General features: G+C 45.2%; 1 protein-coding gene across 2 annotated transcripts; it reads left to right on the top strand.

The window, feature by feature from the left end:
- Nucleotides 1-1,093: 1,093 nt before the first annotated feature.
- On the top strand, nt 1,094-21,528 carry LRRC8C (leucine rich repeat containing 8 VRAC subunit C). 2 transcript variants are annotated; one of them, XM_054286307.1, is made up of 3 exons: nt 1,094-1,172; nt 15,726-15,867; nt 18,306-21,528. In XM_054286307.1, exons 2-3 carry the CDS (start codon nt 15,730-15,732, stop codon nt 20,574-20,576), a joined length of 2,409 nt encoding a protein of 802 aa, XP_054142282.1. In that variant the 5' UTR covers nt 1,094-1,172; nt 15,726-15,729; the 3' UTR covers nt 20,577-21,528. The 2 variants fall into 2 exon arrangements, with proteins under 2 accessions (XP_054142282.1, XP_054142283.1); XM_054286308.1 differs by lacking the exon at nt 1,094-1,172 and adding an exon at nt 1,944-2,055.
- Nucleotides 21,529-22,830: the final 1,302 nt, after the last annotated feature.

The following is a 22,830-nucleotide window of genomic DNA, read 5'->3' as shown; positions in this document are numbered from 1 at the left end:
AAAGCACTTAAGCAAACACTTCAGGCAAATGAGGAACCAAACTCCCACAGCTATAAATCACATTGATGATTCCCAAATGAGGAACCTGAGTCTGCCCTCAGCAGTCCCTGTAGCAGACGGTCACAAAGTACACCAAGTCAGAATTCCCCACAGCTATCCCTGGCAGACCTTTGGTTCACATCCTGATGTAGTTAATATTTTTGCAGCAAAACAGCTGTGAGGCATCATGTTGTGTTTGTTTTCATTAACTCCTCCCCAGTGGGCTTATATATTTGTATTTCCTTGTTTACATATTTGTAGTGTCCCGAGGGGGATACACACACTACCCCTAAGGTTAGGGGCAAGTTATTGGAGGGCAAGTACTTTCCTCTGATGCAGAATTTGTCCTGTCTCTTTGCTCTGCCAGAGATGTAAATCTTTCTGAAAATATTAGACCGAAGTCCCTTTAAACATGTGGTTTCTTTCAGCAGCAGTTTTCAGACTGCGCTTTTTGAATTGCTGGGCCAGAAGTTTGTGTTTCCAATTGTCACTCTCTGAGACACTATTCCATTGTTAATGCAGTCCCAGGCGCTTTACAGCCTGGTCTCTTTATAGTCGTTCCACGGCACTGCGTGCTGAGGTCCAGATCCTTCCATCACAATTTGTGCTGTCATTCTCCCGACGCGGCGCGAAGCCGCCCGCCCGCCCGCGCGGGGACGGCGCCTCGCGGCTCCCCCGCCCGCCGCTGCTTCTCACGGCACTGACCGCGCTCCGTGCGGGCCATGGAGCAGCCCCGGCCCGGCCCGTCCGTGCGGCTCCCCCAGCCCCCGCCTCGCCGCTTCTCCGGCGGGCGCGTCCGGAGGTACCCGCGGCTCCCGGCTCCCGTTACCGGCGGCTCCGGGGCAGCGGGCGGAGCGCGGCCGTCCCTCCCAGCGCCGCCGCCGGGCCCGCGGGGCTGCCGGGCACGGCCCGACCGGCGCCCCCCGGCACCCGCCGCGTGCGTCAGACCGGAGACGTGGCCCCGCGGCCGCGGGGGCGGAGCGGCGGCGGGCGGAGCGCGGCTGCGGGCGGTCTCCCGGCCTTGCCCGGCCCTGCCCGCCGCACTGAGCCCCGCACCGCGCCGCGGGATGTTCGCGGTGCCGCCCGGCCGCTGCCGCCCGTGACCCCGAGCCGCACGCCCGGCCGAGCACCAGGTAAACGCTGCCGCGCCCGGCTGCCTCTCCCGGGGCGCTCCGCTGCCCGCGCCGGGGACGGGGCATCGCCACGGGGAGGGGGCCCCGGGGGGCCGCGCGGGAACGGAGGCGCCCCGCCGGGCTGGGCGCTGCGCCCCCGCGGGGAGAAGAGACGGGGCCGGGCCCGGCCCGCGGCAGCCGGGGCCCGCCTTTGCCCGCCGGCGGCACCGGCGGTGCCGCTTCCGAACCGGGGCAGTGCCCGAGGAGCCAAACTTTATCTGGGATCGCCGTGGGCTCCTCTCCCGCGGAGGAGCGGCCGCGGAGGCCCCCACGCCCCATCCATCCCACTGCATCCCCTGCCGGGCGGGGCAGCCCCGGGGGTTCCCGGCACGGCGGCGGCCCGGAGCCACGCGGGTTTTCCCGGGAGCGGGGCCGCCGAGGGGCTCTGGTGGGAAACGGTCGCCGTGGAGACGGGCGGCTTGGGAAAGCCTTTGGGCGGAAGGGCTTGGGGAAAGCTCGCGGCCTCATTTTCCGCGATAACAAGCCCCAGAGCAGCCCGCATTTCGGGGAGGATGCGAGCAGGACGGGGAGGCGGCGGTCCAGCCGCGCCCGCCGGTCCTTTCCCCGGGGGCTGCTCCGGCGTCGATATCTCCGTTTTTGAAGGGATTAAAAAAAAAAAAAAAAATCTCGATTTTATATCGGCTTAAATATCGGCTTAAAACCAGCTCTGCCTTGTCGCAGAGTGATGGGCAGTTTTGCCGATTATTCACCAAGTGCAGTTTGTCCAGTTCATTAGAAAGAGTTGACCAAGCAAAATGAGACGCTTATGAAAGACCACTGAATGTATCCTGCCTGAATTTTATGAGAGTTAAAGTCTTTATAAGTAAGGACTTCTATTGCTAAGGTAAGTATGTCACTTATGGTTAATCTTTTTAATTATTTCTTTTTTTTTTTTACTTTTGGAGTTAGTACTTCCTGTGATGAGGGATTCAGTATTATTAGCACCACTGTTTGAAGACAACCACGTAATGTTTGCTCCCACAAAGCACTGTAGGTTTGAATGATGCTGGAAAAGATTGTACGGGCAGAAAAGTGCTTTGCAAGATAGTGGAGAAAAACATGACAACATTGAAAATAAATAATAATTTTAAAATCTCCCTTCCCAATTCAACCAATTATGCATCTTACCTTCTCCACCCATCGCCCCCTTCCTGCCTCCGGGTGTATTAGAACTGCTTTTACTTTTCTTTTTGGTATGATGAAAGCAGTCAAGAGGGTAGCACTCCCCTGGGCTCACTTTTCTTCTAGAAAAACCTGTTTGCTCCTGTGGTGCAGATCAGCGTGGAGAGCTGGGCCAAGCACAGTTCTGAGATGATCCCTAATTTTAACCTGGCCTTGTATTCCTGCTGTCTCACAAGTGCCTGTGTCCCAGGGCTGCCAGCAGGGCACAGCAGCCCGGTGCTGAGCACCTGTGGTTTGTGAATCATTTCCTTTTCCAGCTACTTTCTGAGTTTGCTAAATTTGTGACATCCGTGCTGCTGTTTTCTTCCAGTCTGAATACTGACAGGCCCTGCTAGAGGTTTTGCCATAGTATAACATTCTGTGTGTTTTATTTGTTATAATTTACTCTTGTAAGCAGTTTTAGAAATAAGCTTTCTGATGGAAAGGATAAAATCTATTTGCTTTGTATGCCCAGTATTGGAAAAGGATAGTGGTGGATTTCAGTGAAAAATGAAATCAGAGACTGCTAAATTCTCCTTCCAAGCGCTCACTCAGTGCTTTGTGCCATCCTGCAATCAGTTCCTGTCGCAGTTGCAGTTGATTTCCTGAGGCAGCCTCATCCCACCTCGGTATCTGGCTTTTGGGGCCCACAGCGAGGAGCTGTGACCGGGAGGGGGGGCAGCATCCGGGCTGGGCAGGCCGGAGCCTTGAACAATGCTCAGGTGGCCTCAGGGCCCGAGGGACAGCACAGGGACACCCAGAATAATGGACTGGGTCACGGTGCTGGGAGGAGCAGTTCCCCTGATTGTCCACTGACCTCAGCTGCGACTGCTTGAAGTGGGCCATATTCACGGCCACAAAGGCACTTCCCATCCCAAGGCTTTCTGAGAGCTGTGGGAAGTAAAAAAAAAAAAACACAACTCTGTTGCCGTCCAAACAATTCACAATAAGAGGAGCTAGAGTTCAATTTTATAGTTTTTTCCTCTTTAAGGAAACCTGGTAGAAAGATGCTGTCTGCATTGTCAGAGTTGTGAAGGGCAGGGGAGGGCTGGCTGTATAGTAAAAGAAACACTGAAAATGAAACAATTGACTTCAGGGAAAAGAAACCTTCTAAATACTTTAAAGCCTTTCTTTAAGTCAAAGAAGCCATTCTCCTTCCAAAATAATTTGTCAAAGAACTGTTAACAAGTGTTGGATTTCACATGCTCAACATAATGGAAACTTTACTCTCTTCTTCATCCTTGAGCTGTTCACCCATGGATTTTGTGCAACAAAACTCTGTTGCAGATTCAAGCCATAGTGCAGTGACTTTGTTGGGTTTGTGTTTCTAGGACCTCGTTCTGGTTAGGAAGATACTAGGTTTGATTCAGCCTCTTGGCCACGTGTGACTGTGTCATTTGTTCCACTGCTTTCATTCATAACACAGGGCAGGCCCTTCTGCCTTCCCATCCCCAGGCAGGCAAAGTGTGTTAGAGCTGTCTTTCGACCTGTCAAACCCTAGGTAAGCTTTCTGTCGCTGTATTCATTCTGCATTTTAGTGCCTGGCACATGCAGCTAATCAGACACAGCATAAACTTTACAACTGTCGTTCAGAGAGTCGTAGGTTTGGACCAGAGTGAGGGTTTGTTCAGAATTTTTCCAGTACAGAGTTTTTGTACAGTCTCTTTCTCCCTTGAAGGATTGATTTACAATCTGGTGTTTGATCTGGTCAGATTCTTAAAAGGTAGGATAATGCCATGCATGTGCTTTGCACATTTCCCACTTGTTCGGGAGAATTCTGCCATAAGGATGGTAGGATTCTCCCAAACAAGGATGCCATAAGGATGTATGTTTTTTCTTGGTTTTAAAGTGAAACAAAGGCCTCCCCTGCAGCACAGGATGGCACCGTTCTCCAGGGCAAGTTGCTAATGCGCTGTTATGATGAGTGTATAAAGTTCCACTGAATTTGAACCAGAACATGTAAAAATATTTGGTTCTGTACCACAGTATTAAAAATCCATTTCTCTCTGTCAAAGTAAACTTTTAACTTTTCCATTGACTTCCAGATGAGCAGAATACAGCCTTTTATACCAACTTCTCATCCTGGGTTGACCTACCATGTGCTGAAAATGGAGATGCTAGCTCACATCTCCCTTTGGTGGCAATAGTACATAGTGACTTTCTATTGATGAAATAACCTAAATTCAACAACCCTACAGTAAGACTGCCAGCATGCTGAGAACATTTCCAATTTTATTTACTTATCACTGAAAGGAAGGTGGGAGTTTGGACTAATTGCTTGCTCTGGAGCGTATGGAGAAGCAGAGTGTCTTACACTGCTGCAGCGTGCAGCAGTGTAAGATCCTGATACTTGTGCCATTTACAGCAGAATGCAACAGCTCAGAAGTGCAGGTTGCTGCCAGAGGGTTTGGTGCTCTGAGCAAGGACCATTATAGATCACATTTTCCAGCTGATGTGAATGTTTGATGAGCTGTCTCAGGGGTAGGTAGTTTTCACCAGTGTTCACAGACAGTATTCTCTGAAAAGCCCCTTTTTAAGTGTAATGTGACTAAAAAGAGTATTTGCTCTTTGCAGTCATTTAACCATGATGACATAATTTCAAAGACTTGCACACCTGCTGTAGTGTTCTCAGAATCCCCTCTAGCAACTGCTTTTATCTCACAGTTTAGGCTTGGTGGAAACTGCATTTTTTTCTGTTTTGTGCACCAACAGACTTTTTGGTGGAATGAGGTTGCAGCTAATCCCCCTTTGGTGGTCTATGGATGGACACTGTCCTGGAAAGGTCTGGTAGAGAAGGTAGTCATGGTTTTCCAGTTCATGATCTTTAAAATCATCCTATGTGAATACCAATTCTGATTCTGCAGTTACTAGTGTATCTCTTTGAGTGGGTGTAGATCATGTGCAATTTACGTGTTTTAATTTATCTATTTTAGTCTTATTCTTTCAGGGATATGGATGAGACCATAAGTTTATTTTTATTGTCAGGGATTTTTGTAACAAAGGATGATTTGGAGGAAGAAAATCCACCAACTGCTTCAGGCTGAGAATAGCTTTATGTTTATCAAGATGTTTTGGGATCCATGTTTTATGAGACTATCATTAAGTTTTATAAAGTTCTTTTGTGTTGAAGGCAAGTAGGAGCAAAAAAGATTCTTTATATGAAAAAGTCTCCCAAATCATGAAAACACGAATTCTTTAATGTTTTTGGCTCACTCACTGCATAACATGTTTTTAACTAACTTGTCAGATGATTGAGCTGCTTAAGACTCAGAATGGACCTTTTGTGCTTCCTGTCCCAATTAGGAATTAATTTTTAATTATATCAGCTGAACATTTTTAAATATGAGCACTTGTATTAGCCTCAGGTGCCTATTTTTTGGATGAGGAATGGCACTGATTTGTGTACTATTGTCTGTTCTGAGACATTTTAACAGCATTGTTTCTGTCTTCATTATCTGAGTATGTTAGATAGTGTTTGTGGAAAACCTGGTATAACTTTGGTTAAAACTTGATGTGATTTTATTGTTTATATTTGTCTCAATTGCTTAGATTTATTTCAGGAATACAAAAATATCACTTACTGGATTGTTACTTGCTGCTTTGGTTTGCTGTTAAAAGCTTTTACTCACATGAAAACCATTTTGCAGCTCTGGAAAGAGAGCAGGCATCTCGAGTGATAGCCCTGATAAACAAAGAATGTTACTCTCAGAGCTGAAAAATGGTAAGTATTGCCTTTGAAGTAGTCTTTGACGTGGAAATGTGTGGAGTGTACTTCTCTTTAGATTTGGAGAAATAGCTCAGCAAAGCCAAGGCTCCACACAGGCCCATGTGCTTGGTATGGAAAGAACTCCTGTTGATTTCACTGACTTTATCTGGCAGAATCTTGCACTGAACATTTTTTTGTATTTAGTCCAACCAAGCTGAAGTCAAAGAGCTGCTGACAATAGGAAGTCTTTTTGATGTGTAATACATGAAAAAGTGCTATGACTCAGTTGGAACTAACAACAAGGTTATTGTCTGGGATTCATTGCCAAAGCAGCACTTACTGTATATGTAGGTGGAAATTGCAACATATATTTTGAAATGCAGTTTATTAAAGTCACTTCCTCTTTATGTCCTTTATATCTTCTTTTTATAACCTTTATGTCTCCTCTGGGTTCGGGTCTCTGAGCTTCCACTGGCACAGCAGATGGTACCAAGAGCAGAGCAGGGGCATTTGCTGCTGCCTCTGAATGCCCCCACGCTCTCCCCTGGCTGTTAGGCAGGAGAGCAGCTGAAACCTGACTGGATGTTCGCAGTGTGGGCCTCAGGAGCTTGGAGGGAAAGGAGTGGACTAGGTATTCAGCATGTTTCTGGAAGTTACACCCTTTCCAGTTCTCTCCAGCACTAAATTCCCCGTTGGCATCTTGCCCACGGTTGTGGTCCTGCAGAGTTGCAGCTCTGGGGGAGCTCGGTTCTGGCAGCTGACATAAAGGAACACAGCTTTCCAGCTGTTGGATGGGACCTTGCTGGAGTTCAGGTGGCACAGTCTACCTGTCCCCAGTCAGTGCACCTGAAAATGAAACCCCTTCCCTACTCTGAACAGCTGTCACACAGGGGACACGTGTTTTGTAGAACCACCAAACTATGGGTATTTGAGTAATGTCTTCTGTGAGCTAATTGTATTTTGTCTGTTCTCCAGATTGGTAAACTAATACCAACTGTGACCTTTAATTTTGGTAATGTGTAGTATGAAATCAAATTCACTTCAGTGCCTTTGTAGGAGACTTCTGACAATGCTATCAGTTTGGGTTCAGGCATTGCAGAAAACTGGAAAAAAGCTATGTTATGATTTTGTAGTACTATTTATTCATATTGCCCACCAAGGGTACTAAAGAAGGTGGATACCTTTCTGTTTTGCAGCTAGAGGTGGTGGCATGGTGGGTTGATGTGGCATGCGCAGGCTGTCCATGTCCATGTCCCACTGGGGGCTCCTGACTCTTTGTTGTTCCTCCAGGTCACATTCCCTCGCCAGCTTCAGCCACAAGGACATGGATTTGTTTGAAAATACTGTAAACTCATGGGCTGTTAAAAAGAACTGTTTGGATGCAAATGGTTTGTTTTTAATGTCTTTCCAGTTCCTTTACATGGGATTTATGTTTAAGAAACGGCATCATTTGTTTGTACTGCTTACTTCAGAGTGATGCTATTTCTTCCTATGAAAATCTCCATTGCAGTCAACGGAATAAAACGGAGCCATCATGTTTCAAACAGTGGCAACACAAGCCAGTGTTTAAAGTAGTTTTTCCAGCCAAAAAGTTTATGCCTTTTTAAAAAATTATTATTAAAATTGAATTTTATATTACAGGAAACACCAATGGCAATAAAACCTAGCAGGGAAACTGGTCTCCTGAAATGCTGCAAATACAAGAAGTCAGTAGCAGAGGTTTTATTGTATGTTAGATGGGAACTGACCGAGCACCTACACTTACCAAAATGCTGGATATTTTGGTCAGTGCAAACATGTAGCAAAATAATTGCTAAAACTGAATGTCAGGGTAGTTCAGACATTATTTCACTGTGTGTATGATGTGTGTGAGAATACGCAGATAAGAATGGAACATAAACCTCTTGGGAATTAGGAGTTACTAATTCCAGTCCTTATCATCATATTCGCCCCTTTGTCTAATCTTAGTTTCCCTGGCTTGGTGTCTTGTCCCTGCATCTACTTTTAGTCCTGGTTAGGTGATGAAATGAAGCAGGTCCATAATCTGTCATCTGTGGTGCCAGCACAGGCAGTGCCAGGAGCTGTGAGGGGTTTCTGGGCACATGCTGAAAATGAAGTGTTCATGTGCTAACATCAAAGGACACAAACCCACAGTTTCCAAAGGTATATAAACTAGCCAGCTGTAGGCAGCTGTTCACACTGTGTTCCCAGTACACAATTGGCCAAATTTTGGGGCATGGATGATCTGAAAAGTTTTAAATATAAAGACCACAATTTTTGTAGGGTTCACATCCAATTTGTTTTCCTAAACTTGTTTCTAGAATGGTTTGAACAATTGCTGGCTAGATCTTTGTTCAAATTTTGTGTTAAATTACACATGTTTTTCCTTATGGTTGTTTTGGGCACCCAGTCCCACAGAAAAATACAAATTTAGCAAAGTTATATTCAGCAGAATATATGACTGATGATAGCACCAAGCCATTTTCATGCCAGGCTGTCTATCAGCTGTCTAGAGGAGATTGTTGCCCTAAGCCCTGGGGCTCTGCACAGACCAGTGATTTTGTTTAAATATCCTCTTTGGGAATACATCACCATCAACCTGACTGCAAAACTCCCTTACTCATGCTTGTTTAACTATCTCGGTGTGCAGTTCCAAAGCAGGTAAAATAGGAATGCAAAATTCTGCTTCTCAGTGCAGCCTCAGGCCCTGTGCTGAGAAGCGCTCCAGCTTAACTTCACCTCCTGGCCCATGGCAGCTGAGGCCAAACAGCACAAAACACTAGAAAAGTGACTTTATGGTATTTGTGCAGAGTAACAAATGTTTACAATGAAGGATGAGGGGTTTGGAGTGTGCAATGCCTTGTCCTGTGTAAAAACCCTCTGGCCCCTGCACACATGGCCCACAGCCCTTGGGCTCTGCTGAGTCCCTGCTGCCAGGTCACAAGTTTGTTTTGTGTTAAATATGAGCTGTGCTCTGTTCCTTTAATGAAGATGGATGTGCACTAAATCATGTATGGGAACCAACTCAGAGACCTTGCAGCACTATTCCCAAAAGGCATTTCATAATTCACCCTAACATGAAGTATGTTTAAAACAACCAGGAGAGCAGCACTGGCCTAGCATTTTCTCCTTTCAGTAGATCTCTGATGTGAAAGACCAAGCAGTGCCAGTCTGAAGTGGCTCTTGAGGACATCTGAGCTTTGGCCCTTCTGTTATACTCAGCTGGGCTGCAGCCTCCAGCCCAAGGCTCCTCATGCCAAGAAGAAAGCTCCTTCCCTAGTGGGGATCAGGGCTGTTCCCCTGCTACCTGGGGCTTGATTGAACTCTGTGCCACTCGAGGGAGGTGATGATGCTGATCCTGCATCTGAGGAGGATTGGTGGGATGTCAGGGAAATGAGGTTAAATGTCAGCAGGCTAATCATTTAAACATCTTTTCTAGTCAGCTTAAGAATTCCCACCAACTTTTTGTGCTTCCCAGCTGCCAATATCACTATTTCTTTCTCCTCCAGCTATGTTCCTTTTCCTTTTTCCCTCTGGTGTATAATTCATACCCTGCCCTTGCCATACCAGCACTTTCTGGATGATAGTTGCCTGTCTGACATCCAGGGGCCCCAGTTCTGGTGCACAGCTTTGGCTGTTCCCCCAAAACAAGCAATGGATGACACTGATTACTTCAACGCATGTGATGTGATTGAGTAACCACTGGTGGAAGGACAGAATGGCCAAGGGCTTGACTTGTGGTGAGTAACGCCTGTAGCATGGCAAACACAGCCCTGGCAATCCTGGTCTCCTGCCTGAGCACACGAAGCAGCAGTGACTGCACTTGTCTGTCACATGAGGGTCAGCAGGGCACACAGACAGGCTCTTGGGCTTTGCTGGGCAGGGAGGCCATGGCCAGGGCATGGGCCGGCTGCTGTCTGTCACCCATGGGGTGACACGGAGCAGTGCCTAGGGAGGGCTGAGGAGCAGCTCTGGCAGCACGGTGCAGACAGGCCAAGCATCGTCATGGTGGGGAGCTGCTGGGGCTGTGCCTCAGTGAGGAACTCTGCTGTCAGACCTGCCTGGCTGGGACTAAGGCACAGCCTCCCAGTTACTCGCTTTGTTTTGCTCACTGTGCTGCTCCCAATTGCCGTGTCTCTACAGGCTGTGCCTTGAGAGCCTGGGTGGGGCAGTGGGAGTGGCGCAGACTGGTGTCACTGGTGTCCCTGGTGGCGCAGCTCTCCCAGCAGCGTGACCCTTGAATTCTCCTGAGGGCTGCTCCAAACCGCTCCCTGAAGTGAATGAAGCGACTCTGTGAGAATCTGCTTAAAAATAGCCCCAGTCACCTAGCTAGAGCTGGGGCCTGGGGCCTGGAAGGTGCTGCAAGCCAAAGGCAGCTTTGTTCAGGCTTGTCCCAGAGGGGCTGTTTCCTGTGCATTAATGTTTTTGCTTTGGAAGAGTCTCTCAAGACACAAGCTGAATGCAGCCTAATGAGGGGGCGTGTCATTTCCGTGTCCCCTGTGTTTGTCCATCCAGCACGGTGTGTCCTGCCTCTGACCAGGTCCCTTGCGTGCCAGGGCAGGGCAGGGCACAGCACTCGGTGGGCACGAACCGTGCTGAGCCGTGCTGGGCAGCTCACAGCTCACAGTGCCGACCTGCAGCACTACGGCAGGGCCAGGGCTTGTCCCCGGGGCTTGTCCCCTGTGCTGTGACAGTGAGCTGTGCCAGCCGGGGCACTGCGGTCCCTTGCGCTGCTGGGGCTGGTGGCAGCGGGGCTGGTTGGTGGCAGCGGGGCTGGTGGCAGTCAGGCTGGTGGCAGCGGGGCTGGTTGGTGGCAGCGGGGCTGGTGGCAGTCAGGCTGGTGGCAGTGGGACTGGTTGGTGGCAGTGGGGCTGGTTGGTGGCAGTGGGGCTGGTTGGTGGCAGTCGGGCTGGTGGCAGCGGGGCTGGTTGGTGGCAGTAGGGCTGGTTGGTGGTAGTGGGACTGGTTGGTGGCAGTGGGACTGGTTGGTGGCAGTGGGGCTGGTTGGTGGCAGCGGGGCTGGTTGGTGGCAGCGGGGCTGGTTGGTGGCAGTGGGACTGGTTGGTGGCAGTCGGGCCCCCAGAGCCCCTGTGGGCAGGAGGTTCGTGCATTGATTTCCTTTCACTCTGCAGTGGACACCACGTGGGTTGCCCGGTGCCCCAGTTTTCTCTTTGGCAAGAGCCATCCTTACTCCCAAACTGTCCTCACTGCTTTCCTGTATTCCCTCTGATATAAACCAACTGCTGAGAGGCTGGTTTGCTCCGCGCTGCAGCGCTTCACAATCAGCCTTTGATTCAGTCTGTTGATTTATTAAGTCTAATTTGGTTCCAATACTTTTGTCTGTGACTTGGATCTATTTATTCTCCTTGGCTCTTTTAGGTCACATCAGTTTGTTGTGTCTCGCCCCCAATCTCCTATGCATTAGCTGATTCCTGTAGGTGGGTTTTCTGATGGAGTAGGTATTGCACTTGTACCTGGATTCAGGTATTTAATCTTTTTATGACATATTCATTTTCACTCACCAAGTTTTCTACATTTCTTAAAAATTTTAAAATAAGAGTCACTACTGATTTATCTCCCAGTGTTCTTCTGGGTTTTTTTCTTTTGTTTGTTTGGGGATTTTTGTTACTTTTTTCTTCCTGTTTGGTTTTTATTATTATTATTTTTATTTAATCTGGCGAACCCACAGCTCTGCTCTACAGCACTGCTTAACTGTTTTTTAATCCAAGTTCCTTTTTTATTTCCTTCTGGTAGCTGAATAGCAGATGATTTATCTCATGTACCATTTTATTTTCTCTAGGGTCTGAGGATTATTTAAAATGCAAGAGAAAAAAAATAACATATTCTGGTTTTAATTGAAAAGAATTTCCAATATTTAGAGCTCTAGTATTTACTAAAGTAGGTTAGAATAATACTTTTTCATAAGTCAGATGCCACATTTCAGCTACAATGTACGGTGCAATTAAATAATATGTTGAATGTGAGTGGACACAAATTAGTAATGCAGTCTTAGTCTGAAATGTTCAACCAGCTGAAATGTTGAACTCCTTGTCTTTTATCTCCTTGTTACAAGGAGAGATAAGAAACTTCAGTGCATGGTGGGCTGTCCCAGAGTAAATGGTGTGCTGTGACTTGGGCTGCAGTGTGACATGTTAGCATCCCTTGATTTGTTCAAATTGATGGTTGACTAAATCCTTTTATTTTGTGCAGACCTGGTTTGTATGTGATTATAAAGGAATCTGGCAGTGGTGCACCTTTGGGTGTAGCAGTGGGAAAGAGCGGGGCTTTGGACATGGCCAGGAGGGATTTTCAGGATTGCTCTGGGCCAGGGGGACCTGCTGTGTCTTTTCTGAGGTCTGAGTTGTTGCTGATAGTTGTCCTTTCCATCCCTGGAGAAGCCAGAATGAAAAAAAAAAGCTAGAGGGAAGTGGGAGACAAATGAAAAGTGACTTGGTGTCATTTTGTTCTGCGTGCAGATGTCAGCAGTGCTGGTTAGCCTAGGCTGCTCTGCAATTCTTTCCAGCATTTTCCTTGGTTCTTAATACAGCAAGGGGAGAAGCAATAGGGTTCCTCCAGTGAGTGTTGGAAAATGGTTTTCCTACTTCGTCGTGTTCAAGTGCCATTTAAAGTTTCTGCAAATATCTTTTTTCCCCAAAGCTAAAAAATCATCTGTCAGTAGATGTTGTTGGTTTTTTTACTGCTATTTTATGTGCAGTACTACTATCATTCATTCAGTGATGTTTGTTTTCTTTTTTTAGCAGTAAAGGAAAACATTAGTGGCAGACAGAGTTTGATGCTGGTGCTGGACATCACCTTCCATCCTCAGAGATGGTTTTCTAGAGGGCCTTTGTGTGTGCAGCTCTTCCTCTGCTTGGCCCATTAATGGGGGCAACAGGATGTGCACTCTGCTAATGAGGAGTCATGCTATGCAAACAACAGTCTCTGAAGGGAACAGGGGATCAGGGCAGCGTGTGCTTGTGCTATCAGAACCTGTCTGCCTTCATCTAAATTCCCCACACATCACTTAGGAGAAATGAAGCAAATATATGCTACAACAAGGAGCCCTAAAGAGACACAGTGAAACCTATAAAAAACAACAGCCAAAGGATTTTTTGGTCTGAAAGCTGTCCCTGCACAGTAATTTGCAAGACAGTTTCCAGTCCCATCTGCTGTCAGGCACTGCCCTGATTCAGTGCTGATTCAGTTCACCTTTCATAACACCATGGCTCAGACCCACAGTTGCTTGGGTGTCTAACTAGTGACTCCTGGGTCTCCCCACATTTCTGTGCATGTGAGCACTTGTGTTTTGTCAAGAATCTCCACTGCAGGAAACATAATTCTGTCTTTACCTGACATTCAAATTGTTTATCCTTTTGAAAAAAACACCTTACAGATAGGATTTCTAGGGGCTGTGCCATCAGAATATGAAAAAGCACTCCTGAGCCATTATTGCAGGGCTGGGAAGAAAATGTGGTGGTTTTAAAGCAATCTGTTGATAGGTATTCTTGGGTGTATTGATGGCATTCCACTCAGTCAGCCAGCTGGCCTCAAAACTGAGCCAACAGTAGTATATGTGTTACAAAACTTTGAGCAGGGCTGTTGCATGGCAACTGCTTAGCTAACATTTGTATTAGTGGATTCCTTTGAGAATTTTCGAAGTTTTTCAGTGCTTGATTGAAAAAAAAAAAAAAAAGGCAAGCTTACCAGCAGCTACTCAGTCACCTGCATTTTATGTGGAAATGAAAAAGAGAGGGGTAATTCCTTACCAATGGCAGTGAAATGCATATGGAATGGAAGACAGATTGTGTATGATGTTCTTCAGCTCAGGTGCCACTGGGAGCTGCCAGCAGCTGAAGGAGTGCTGGGCATGTACTTAAAGCTACATGGGGCATTTCTAATTAATGAGATCCACTTTTGCCACCAGTATTTATAAACAAGAGTGAAAGGGAACAAAGGTCCCAGCAGCCGTGCCAGCTTTTCTCTGCTGGAGAAGTATATCTTCCCTTAAATGCCTGCTAACATTTGCAAGACAAGCACACAAAAAGCAGAGTTGTGGTCCCTGGCTGTCTGCCATTTGATAACAAATGCTGCATTCCTCTTCCAGCACTGCGGCAATTCAGGCCTGTTGGCAAGGGCGCTGCCAAGCCTCTGACCTGGCTCTGTGGTGTCAGGCTTGCATGGCCATCATTTTCACTGATGGTCTGTTAATTTGAAAGTGGTATGGAGGACAGCCTGCCTTCATCTTGGGGATTGCCAGTTGTGCAAGAGGTGTGTGTGGGTGTCATCTGGCATTGCAGCCTGCGTCCTGGGGACAGACTTTAGAAGGACGGGGAGCTGAGAGGGGATTCTCCTGTCTGGCCAAGTAGTGCTTAAAGCAACATGGAAGGGTTGCAAGAGGAGAGGGGTGCAAGAAACAAAATGTTTTATGCTACTCAGCTGCAAAGCCCCAGCCTAGCTACGACCACAAGTTCCTTTACAGACTTCACTTTAGGCCTTTGGGGACTGCAGTACCTCCTGAGGACCAGATGGGCAGGCAGAGACAGAGCAGTCCCTGAGAAGGTGCCAAAGGGAACATCCTTCCACATGTGTATGGCCAGTTAGTGGGGGTCAGTTCTAAATCCTTAGGATGGCTGTACACTTGCAATGAATTGCAGCCATTAGGGCTTGAAGCATTCCCTTCCTGTTCCCTGGCTCTGAATGAACTGAATCCAATAAGTTCTTGAGCAGCCTCTCAGCAAGTGTGTGCTTATCACTAAGCCTGCGCAGAAATGGACGTCACCAAACCCACATTAATGGGTCCCAGTGTGCAGCTGAATCAGGATTATAGACTTCCAGTGTTACTGTGATATGAACTGATTGTGATGAGCATTTATGATGTTAGTTAATGGACAAATTTTGTTAATTGCCCTTGGGAGTATTTTTGTTACATTCCCATCTGAATTTATCTTTCCACTGTAACTTACTAAGGAGTTTCAGTACTGGTTTGATCTCAGGGATTCAGTTACACAGTATGCTGTAGGCTTTAGTATCAGTTGCTTTGCCTGTACATGCTCATGTGTTAGCTGATTTTTCAGAGGACATGATGATGTAAGCCTACACATCTGAGGTGAAGATAAAGCCCTTGATCTGGCTGTAGTTTTGGTTACCTAAACCACTTTAGGAACTTGCATTCAAAACATAGTAGATTTAAAATTGCAGTGAGTATGCACAAAAATATTTCAAAGCATTCCTGAAACCACTATGGAAGTGAGTGAAACTTGACAGCTAAAAAGGTGTGTGAAGTTTGAAAGCAGGACAAGCATTTCAGCCAGACCTTTGAGATCACAGCTAATGTGTGTGATGCTCAACATCTCTATCTGCCGAATGGGCTGATTTTCAAGGATGCAGAAGGGCTCACTGACCCATCAGAGATGGCTGGAGTCAACAGGGAGAGGGATTTGCCTACCTGCATGGATGGCATTGCAGGCTCTCCCTTCCAGGAGCTGTGTAGTGGCAGCACGAGCATCCCTCTTCTGAGGTGGGGTGTCAGTAGCTGGGAGCTTCTGTGCCAGTCTGGGGGTTCCATTTTCAGAGGAGGCTCTTTCACTTGCTCTCACAGGGTGAGGGCTGTGATGTGCAGAGGCTGAGCTGGCCGTGCTGTTTTGCAGGAGGATGATTCCCGTGACCGAGTTCCGGCAGTTCTCGGAGCAGCAGCCGGCGTTCCGCGTGCTGAAGCCCTGGTGGGATGTGTTCACCGACTACCTCTCGGTGGCCATGCTGATGATCGGCGTCTTCGGCTGCACCTTGCAGGTGAGCACAGGCACAGACTCCTGCCTGCTCCTGGGCTGCTGAAAGAACAGCACAAACGAGGAAGGGCCTTGGAAGGATGCTGTCCCATCTTGTTTTATCTCTTGGGCTCACAGTGAACAAAGCAAAAATGTGCTGGTCCCAGGATTAAAGCTGTTTAAGTAGCAACATCAAATAACACAGACCAGACTTTTAGCAGCTGTGAATCAGCAGACTTGCATAGAGTCAATGGAACTGTGCCAACTAAGATAAGAGCTGTTCTTTTGGCTGGTGTCTGCATCACTGTTTTCACCTCAGTTTGGCATAACAAAACAGATTATCAACTTCAGTTCCTTTTTGTTACCATTTTTGCTGTTTGAAAGTTTAAAAAATAGAATTCTGTAATTCCTGTTTCTCTTTATTTGGCAGATGTTAACCATTGTTTCTGTCATTATGCTTTTAAGAGATTTGAAATTAATGTGCTGATTTTATTAACGACACCCACGGCTAATATTATGTCTCTTCCATTCCAAAATGTCTCTGAGGCTGCTTACACATAAACAATTGACATTACTGTCAGTCACTATTAGTTACATTTTTCTGAGGAGCCAAAAGCAGAAAAGAAATGAAAAATACTGTTTGGGATGACTCTACAAAAATATAAAGTTACAGTACTGGTTCAAGCATGGATCTCACATTTCTTGGCATGACTTTGAAATGGAGCTAAAGGGACACATTGACAGAGCTCTTATTTCAGAGGAATTTGCTCACTTACATGGCCTAGGATTTAGATATACCATGTCCCAAATTTCACATGAAATCCACTGTAGTTTTGCCTGTATCCTCCATTCTCAACTATTTTTAGTTGATACAACATTCATGTTTAAAAATCTCTTTATATAGCTAAATTTTGCATTAGTAGATGTTTGCTTAACCACACAAAGTAAATAATCTGTTATATCAGTTACCTGTTTTAAGTTTACCTGCTTGATTGGAGAAGGCACACTGGAAAATAGTGTTTGGAAAGACTGAAATAATAGACAAATGGTTTTTTATTCCAACTTATTGTGAGATACATAAATCCAGGGTGTAACTGCGGGTGTATATCACAGCAGCAGACACTTTACAGACATAGATGAACTACAGAAGTTTTTGATGTGTTGGAAGTTTTTGTTGTGGCACTGATACTGTTCAAAACATGTGTGGTCTTACCTCAGCATCTCCCTACACCAGGGTGGATCATCAAGGATCATCTGATTTTGGTAGCTCTCGTTGGATACCTTATGTTTAGCGCTTTCAACAGCCATGATGTCAAAGAGTACATCTGCACTGCACATATGTTCTTAGTTTGGGCTAATCACAGGTAGTCATTCAGGGCAAGTAAGAGAGCTCCTTGGTTTATCACGTGGATTGGCATTTTAGTTCAGACCTGTAGGGAGCCTTGCATTGAACTTAGAACTGTTATCCCAAATTAAACCAAAGGTGATTGGTCCCTAGAGGCACTTTGACCTCAGTTTGTCAGCATGGATGACCGTCCCAGATTAAGAAAACTTCTTGTTTGGTTTTTTTTATAGACAGACTCAAGAACAGAGCTAGATCATTTCCCCCAGGTGTGTAGTCCATCCTACAGAGGGCCCTCATAGACAGGATCTTTGGACAAGGGCATGTAGTGATAGGACGGGGAGTAAGGGCTTTTAGCTGAAAGACAGTAGGTTTAGATTAGCTATTGGGAAGAAATTCTTCACTGTGAGGATGCTGAGGCAGTGAAACAGGTTGAAGTTCCCAGAGAAATTGTGGATGCCCTATCCCTGGAATAGTAGATGATCTTTAAGGTCCCTTCCAACCCAGATCATTTTATGATTCTGTGAGGACTCTATGTGTATGTGTGAGAAACTAAATAAAATTTATGTCCTTGTACACACAAATGCCATCAAAGAACTGTCCTTATCTGTCTTTATTAAGACTGAAGATTCATAATGTCCCTGCATAGATAAAGTCACATTAGCCCTTTGTCAGCAGTTTTTGGTGTGGTAAGACATAACAGTGTGAGAGTGAAGCCACATGAATGCAGTTGTGCTGCTGTCAAGCCTAAGCTATCTCTGAACATCATGTAGCCAGGATGAATACACCTGGCAGTAACAGTCTGTCTCTGGGGAGAGCAGAGCAGGAGATCCCTGGTCTTTTCTGGAAGCATTCCCCACATTTCTCCTTTTTCTGGATTGTGTCAATGCCCTCTTATTCAAATTATGGAAAGCTAGCTGTAGATGGAAAGGGGTGGCCTAGTTCTTGGCATACAGAACAAGAGTCTTGTTGAGAATAATAATAGTGCAGCCTGTGGGGACAAGTAGCAGGCTGTGTGGAGGAATGCCTGGCAGCTGGAGGTACTCCAAGGACAGCTACCCATTGGTGCTGCCACCATTGTTTGTACGTCAGTTCAAAAGATATCTTTTTGTGTGTTCCAGGTCATGCAAGACAAGATAATATGCCTTCCAAAGCGCGTCCAGCCTTGCCAGAACCAATCTAACAGTTCAAATGTGCTTAGCACAATGCCAGACACCACCCCCCTTCCCCCACCGAGGCCATCCACCCCTCCAGCTACAGTTGAAATGAAAGGACTCAAGACTGACTTGGACCTTCAGCAATACAGCTTTATAAATCAGGTGTGCTATGAACGGGCTCTGCACTGGTATGCCAAGTACTTCCCTTACCTTGTCCTTATACACACACTGGTCTTCATGCTGTGTAGTAACTTTTGGTTCAAATTCCCTGGATCAAGCTCCAAAATTGAACACTTCATTTCAATACTTGGGAAATGTTTTGATTCCCCCTGGACAACGAGAGCTTTATCTGAAGTGTCAGGGGAAGACTCTGAAGAGAAGGACAACAGGAAAAACAACATTAACAAGTCTAATACTACTCAGCCAAGCACTGAAGGCACTTTGGTCAAGACACAGTCTTTAAAATCAATCCCTGAGAAGTTAGTTGTGGATAAGGGAACACCTGGGGCATTAGATAAAAAAGAAGGTGAACAGGCCAAAGCACTGTTTGAAAAGGTGAAGAAATTTCGACTGCATGTTGAGGAGGGTGATATACTCTATGTCATGTACGTTCGCCAGACTGTACTTAAGGTGATTAAATTCCTTATTATTATTGCTTACAACACAGCACTTGTCTCAGAAGTTAATTTTACAGTTGTCTGTAATGTTGATATTGAAGACATGACAGGATACAAGAACTTTTGCTGTAATCACACGATGGCACATCTGTTCTCTAAACTTTCTTACTGCTACCTGTGCTTTGTAAGCATCTATGGCCTGACATGCCTTTATACGCTGTACTGGTTGTTCTACCGTTCCCTGAAGGAATATTCTTTTGAGTACGTCCGGCAGGAGACGGGAATCGATGACATCCCAGATGTCAAGAACGACTTTGCCTTCATGCTTCATATGATCGATCAGTACGATCCTCTCTACTCCAAGCGCTTTGCTGTCTTCCTGTCTGAAGTCAGTGAAAATAAGCTGAAGCAGCTGAACCTAAACAATGAGTGGACTGCAGATAAACTGCGACAGAGGCTGCAGACGAACTCCCACAGCCATTTGGAGCTACAGCTTTTCATGCTTTCTGGACTACCAGACACAGTGTTTGAAATTACTGAACTGCAGTCTTTAAAACTTGAAATAATTAATAATGTAATGATACCAGCAACCATTGCGCAGTTGGACAATCTCCAGGAGCTCTCATTGCACCAGTGCTCTGTGAAGATCCACAGTGCTGCCTTGGCTTTTCTGAAGGAGAATCTCAAGATCTTGAGCGTCAAGTTTGATGACATCAGAGAACTTCCACATTGGATGTATGGCCTCAGAAATTTGGAAGAACTCTATTTAATTGGCTCCCTAAGTCATGATATTTCTAAAAACATTACACTGGAGTCTTTTCGGGAACTTAAAAGCCTAAAAGTTCTACACATAAAAAGTAATTTGTCCAAAATCCCACAATCTGCAGTTGATGTTTCAAGTCACCTGCAGAAATTGTGTATCCATAATGATGGCACTAAGTTAGTGATGCTCAACAACCTGAAGAAAATGGTCAACCTGACACAGCTGGAATTGGTTCATTGTGATTTAGAGCGCATACCTCATGCAGTCTTCAGCCTTCTCAGTCTTCAGGAATTGGATCTAAAGGAAAACAACCTCAAATCCATTGAAGAAATAGTAAGTTTTCAACATCTGCGAAAGCTGACCATTCTAAAGCTGTGGTACAACAGTATAACCTACATCCCAGAGCATATAAAGAAACTCACCAGTCTAGAGCGGCTTTCCTTCAGCCATAACAAAATAGAGGTTCTTCCGTCCCACCTGTTCCTATGCAACAAAATCAGATACTTGGATTTGTCTTACAATGACATTCGCTTTATCCCACCTGAAATAGGAGTTCTTCAGAGTTTACAGTACTTTTCCATTACTTGCAACAAAGTGGAGAGTGTGCCAGACGAACTGTACTTTTGCAAAAAACTTAAGACTCTGAAAATTGGGAAAAATAACTTGTCGGTCCTTTCACCTAAAATTGGTAATTTGACATTGCTCTCCTACTTGGATATTAAAGGCAATCACTTTGAAATCCTCCCGCCTGAGCTCGGTGAGTGTAGAGCTCTGAAGAGGACTGGTTTCACTGTAGAGGACAACTTGTTTGAAACTTTGCCTTCTGATGTCAGGGAGCAAATGAAAGCTGAATAACTTCTTGCTCAGTTTTACAGAAATAACACTTCTACCAAAAACGCTCTAAAGAATGCATACTCTGATTATGCATTTAATTTGTCGTTATTTTTTTCTTTTTCAAATCCTTTCTGTACAAACAAATTTGGAGTAAGGAGTACGTATATTTTTAAATAAAATTTTCTCATATTTTTTCACTGTTTTAAGATATTTTTAGTTTGTTTGCCCTGAGAACAAGGGCATCTGTAACTTAATTTTTACTGGTAAAAGTAAATGATTTTGTCTGTTTTTCTTTCCATTTCCTAATCCCACCAGGGAAACTGTGTTTAAGATGTATGCTTTGGGTTGCATAGTTTGTAAGAGATTATTATATTGTCTTCCTAGTTATTGTTAATCCCTTAGGACATGGTCTTCAACAGGTGGTGCTGCAGGTGTTGAATGCCTTTGTTTCGTCTTTTCTTCAGTGGCAGTAGAAGGTGTTCAACATCTAACAAGATCAAACCTAGGCTGACAATCCCTTTTTACTTACCACAGGGTTTTCTCAGATGGTCAAAGCAAGTGGAAAAGGTTCTTTATGTACTTTAACAGGTGAGAGGGAGCATGCAGAACTCCTTCAGGGCCTGTTGGCCATTCACACAGTGCACTGAGCAGGAGGCACTCACTGTGATTTCCTCTTTGGTGCAGGAAGAGTAAGGTCACAGTTCACAGTGGAATCGGGACCAAAGTGACTCATGTAATGGTTTTCCTAACAGTGCAAAGGGATGTGGCTGCCCATTTCCTACTAACTTGAGTGGAAGGGGTGCAATGAACTCACTATCTTGGAAGTGTCAACTCAGCAAGAAGAAATGCTGTCTTGAAAAACCCCATCCTCCCTTAAACACCAGTGCTGCAAGAGAGAAAGTGCCCTCTGCCCCCTCAGCCCGCTTCCCCCAAATTGCTTGGCACCTTGTAGGAATGGGATCCAGAAAAAGTGCAATCATGCTTCGTTTGTAAAGCTTCTGACAGGGAAATAGCCTCTAATATGCTCCTTGATTTAGCCTGGGTAGCATAAAACCAAGCTCAGCACAGGAACATTTGCAGATTTGCAAAAATGAGATTAAATTAATACATTAATTTCTCACAAGTCTCAGCCTACCCAGCATATCCAAGGACAGTGATGAAGGCTATGTTTTCATCTCCCTAAGAGTAACTAAATTGGAAATCGTACAGTTGGAAGTTTGCTTTGTAAAATAATGTAATCTCTGATGTGCATCATGTTGGGAACTTGATCCTCTGAAGCCATGTTCAACTGTTTACTTAATCCAGCCATTTGGTTTCTTTTAGTCAGGTTTTAAAGAGATGTGCTGCTCACAAGCTAATTTAAGCTAATCAAAAGTAGTAAGATATTTTGCTGGGAGGAGATCTCTGCATCGTATCCAACAACACATATTTGAATCAGATGCAGGCATTCAATAAATGTTTTGCAAGAATATCTGGGAAGAAGTCCTTATTTCACTAAGAGATAATACTGTTCATAAATTGCAGAGGTTAAATTGCAGTTTGTTCAAATTTATGTAAAATATTTGACAGTTGTCAGATTGGTTGCTCTTAAATGTTTTCTAACTGCCATTGTGTGTCTTGAGCTACAGTTAGTCTGAGTTCTTGAGCTTGGTACAAAAGCATACAGTTGGTATAAGAGTATAACTTAAAAAGGTGGGGAGACAAACTACAATGAGACCTTCCTCATTAATCCAGGGTGTGCTATGCAGTTTGGTGTGTGAGCTTGCCACAGTACCAGGTCAGACTTATTTTTTGCGCTTGGCTGTGTTCTGGAGAAGATCCAGATTAATCAAAAATGGGTCAGGCATGAAGGAATCAAATCAAGCTTTTTAAAAGGGGTTTGATTTAGTTCTATTTAAGACTTGTAATTGATGTAGCTATTGTAAGAGCTATCCTTACTTGTGTGTGGAATGCACTTACTGGAACAGTTTGGCAGTATATATATTCTAGATATATTTCACTATGATGTTATTTGAGGAAGAGAAAAATTTCATTGGTCATATTAACCTAATTATGTAAACCAAAGTGCTGTTGTCCCTGATGAATGTAAACTGTTTGAAATGTCCAGGTAATTGGTGGAGCTGTATAGTTCTCTTAGTTAGATTTTAAATACGGGATTACATTTAAAGTTTTTTTTAAAGACTTTATACTCCTTGATGTAGCATTTTAAACCCCTAATTTATTTTGTGTGTAATATTGTTTCATGTGTAGTTTGTGGTCTTGTTTCTGAATGGAA

Source organism: Melozone crissalis, unplaced genomic scaffold (assembly GCF_028551555.1).
Source record: "Melozone crissalis strain CALT ecotype California unplaced genomic scaffold, PUWL_Pcris_2 ptg000045l_1, whole genome shotgun sequence".
Lineage (NCBI taxonomy): Eukaryota > Metazoa > Chordata > Aves > Passeriformes > Passerellidae > Melozone > Melozone crissalis.
The sequence above is the reverse complement of the archived record's forward strand: the minus strand, read 5'-3'. Positions and strand labels throughout refer to the sequence as shown.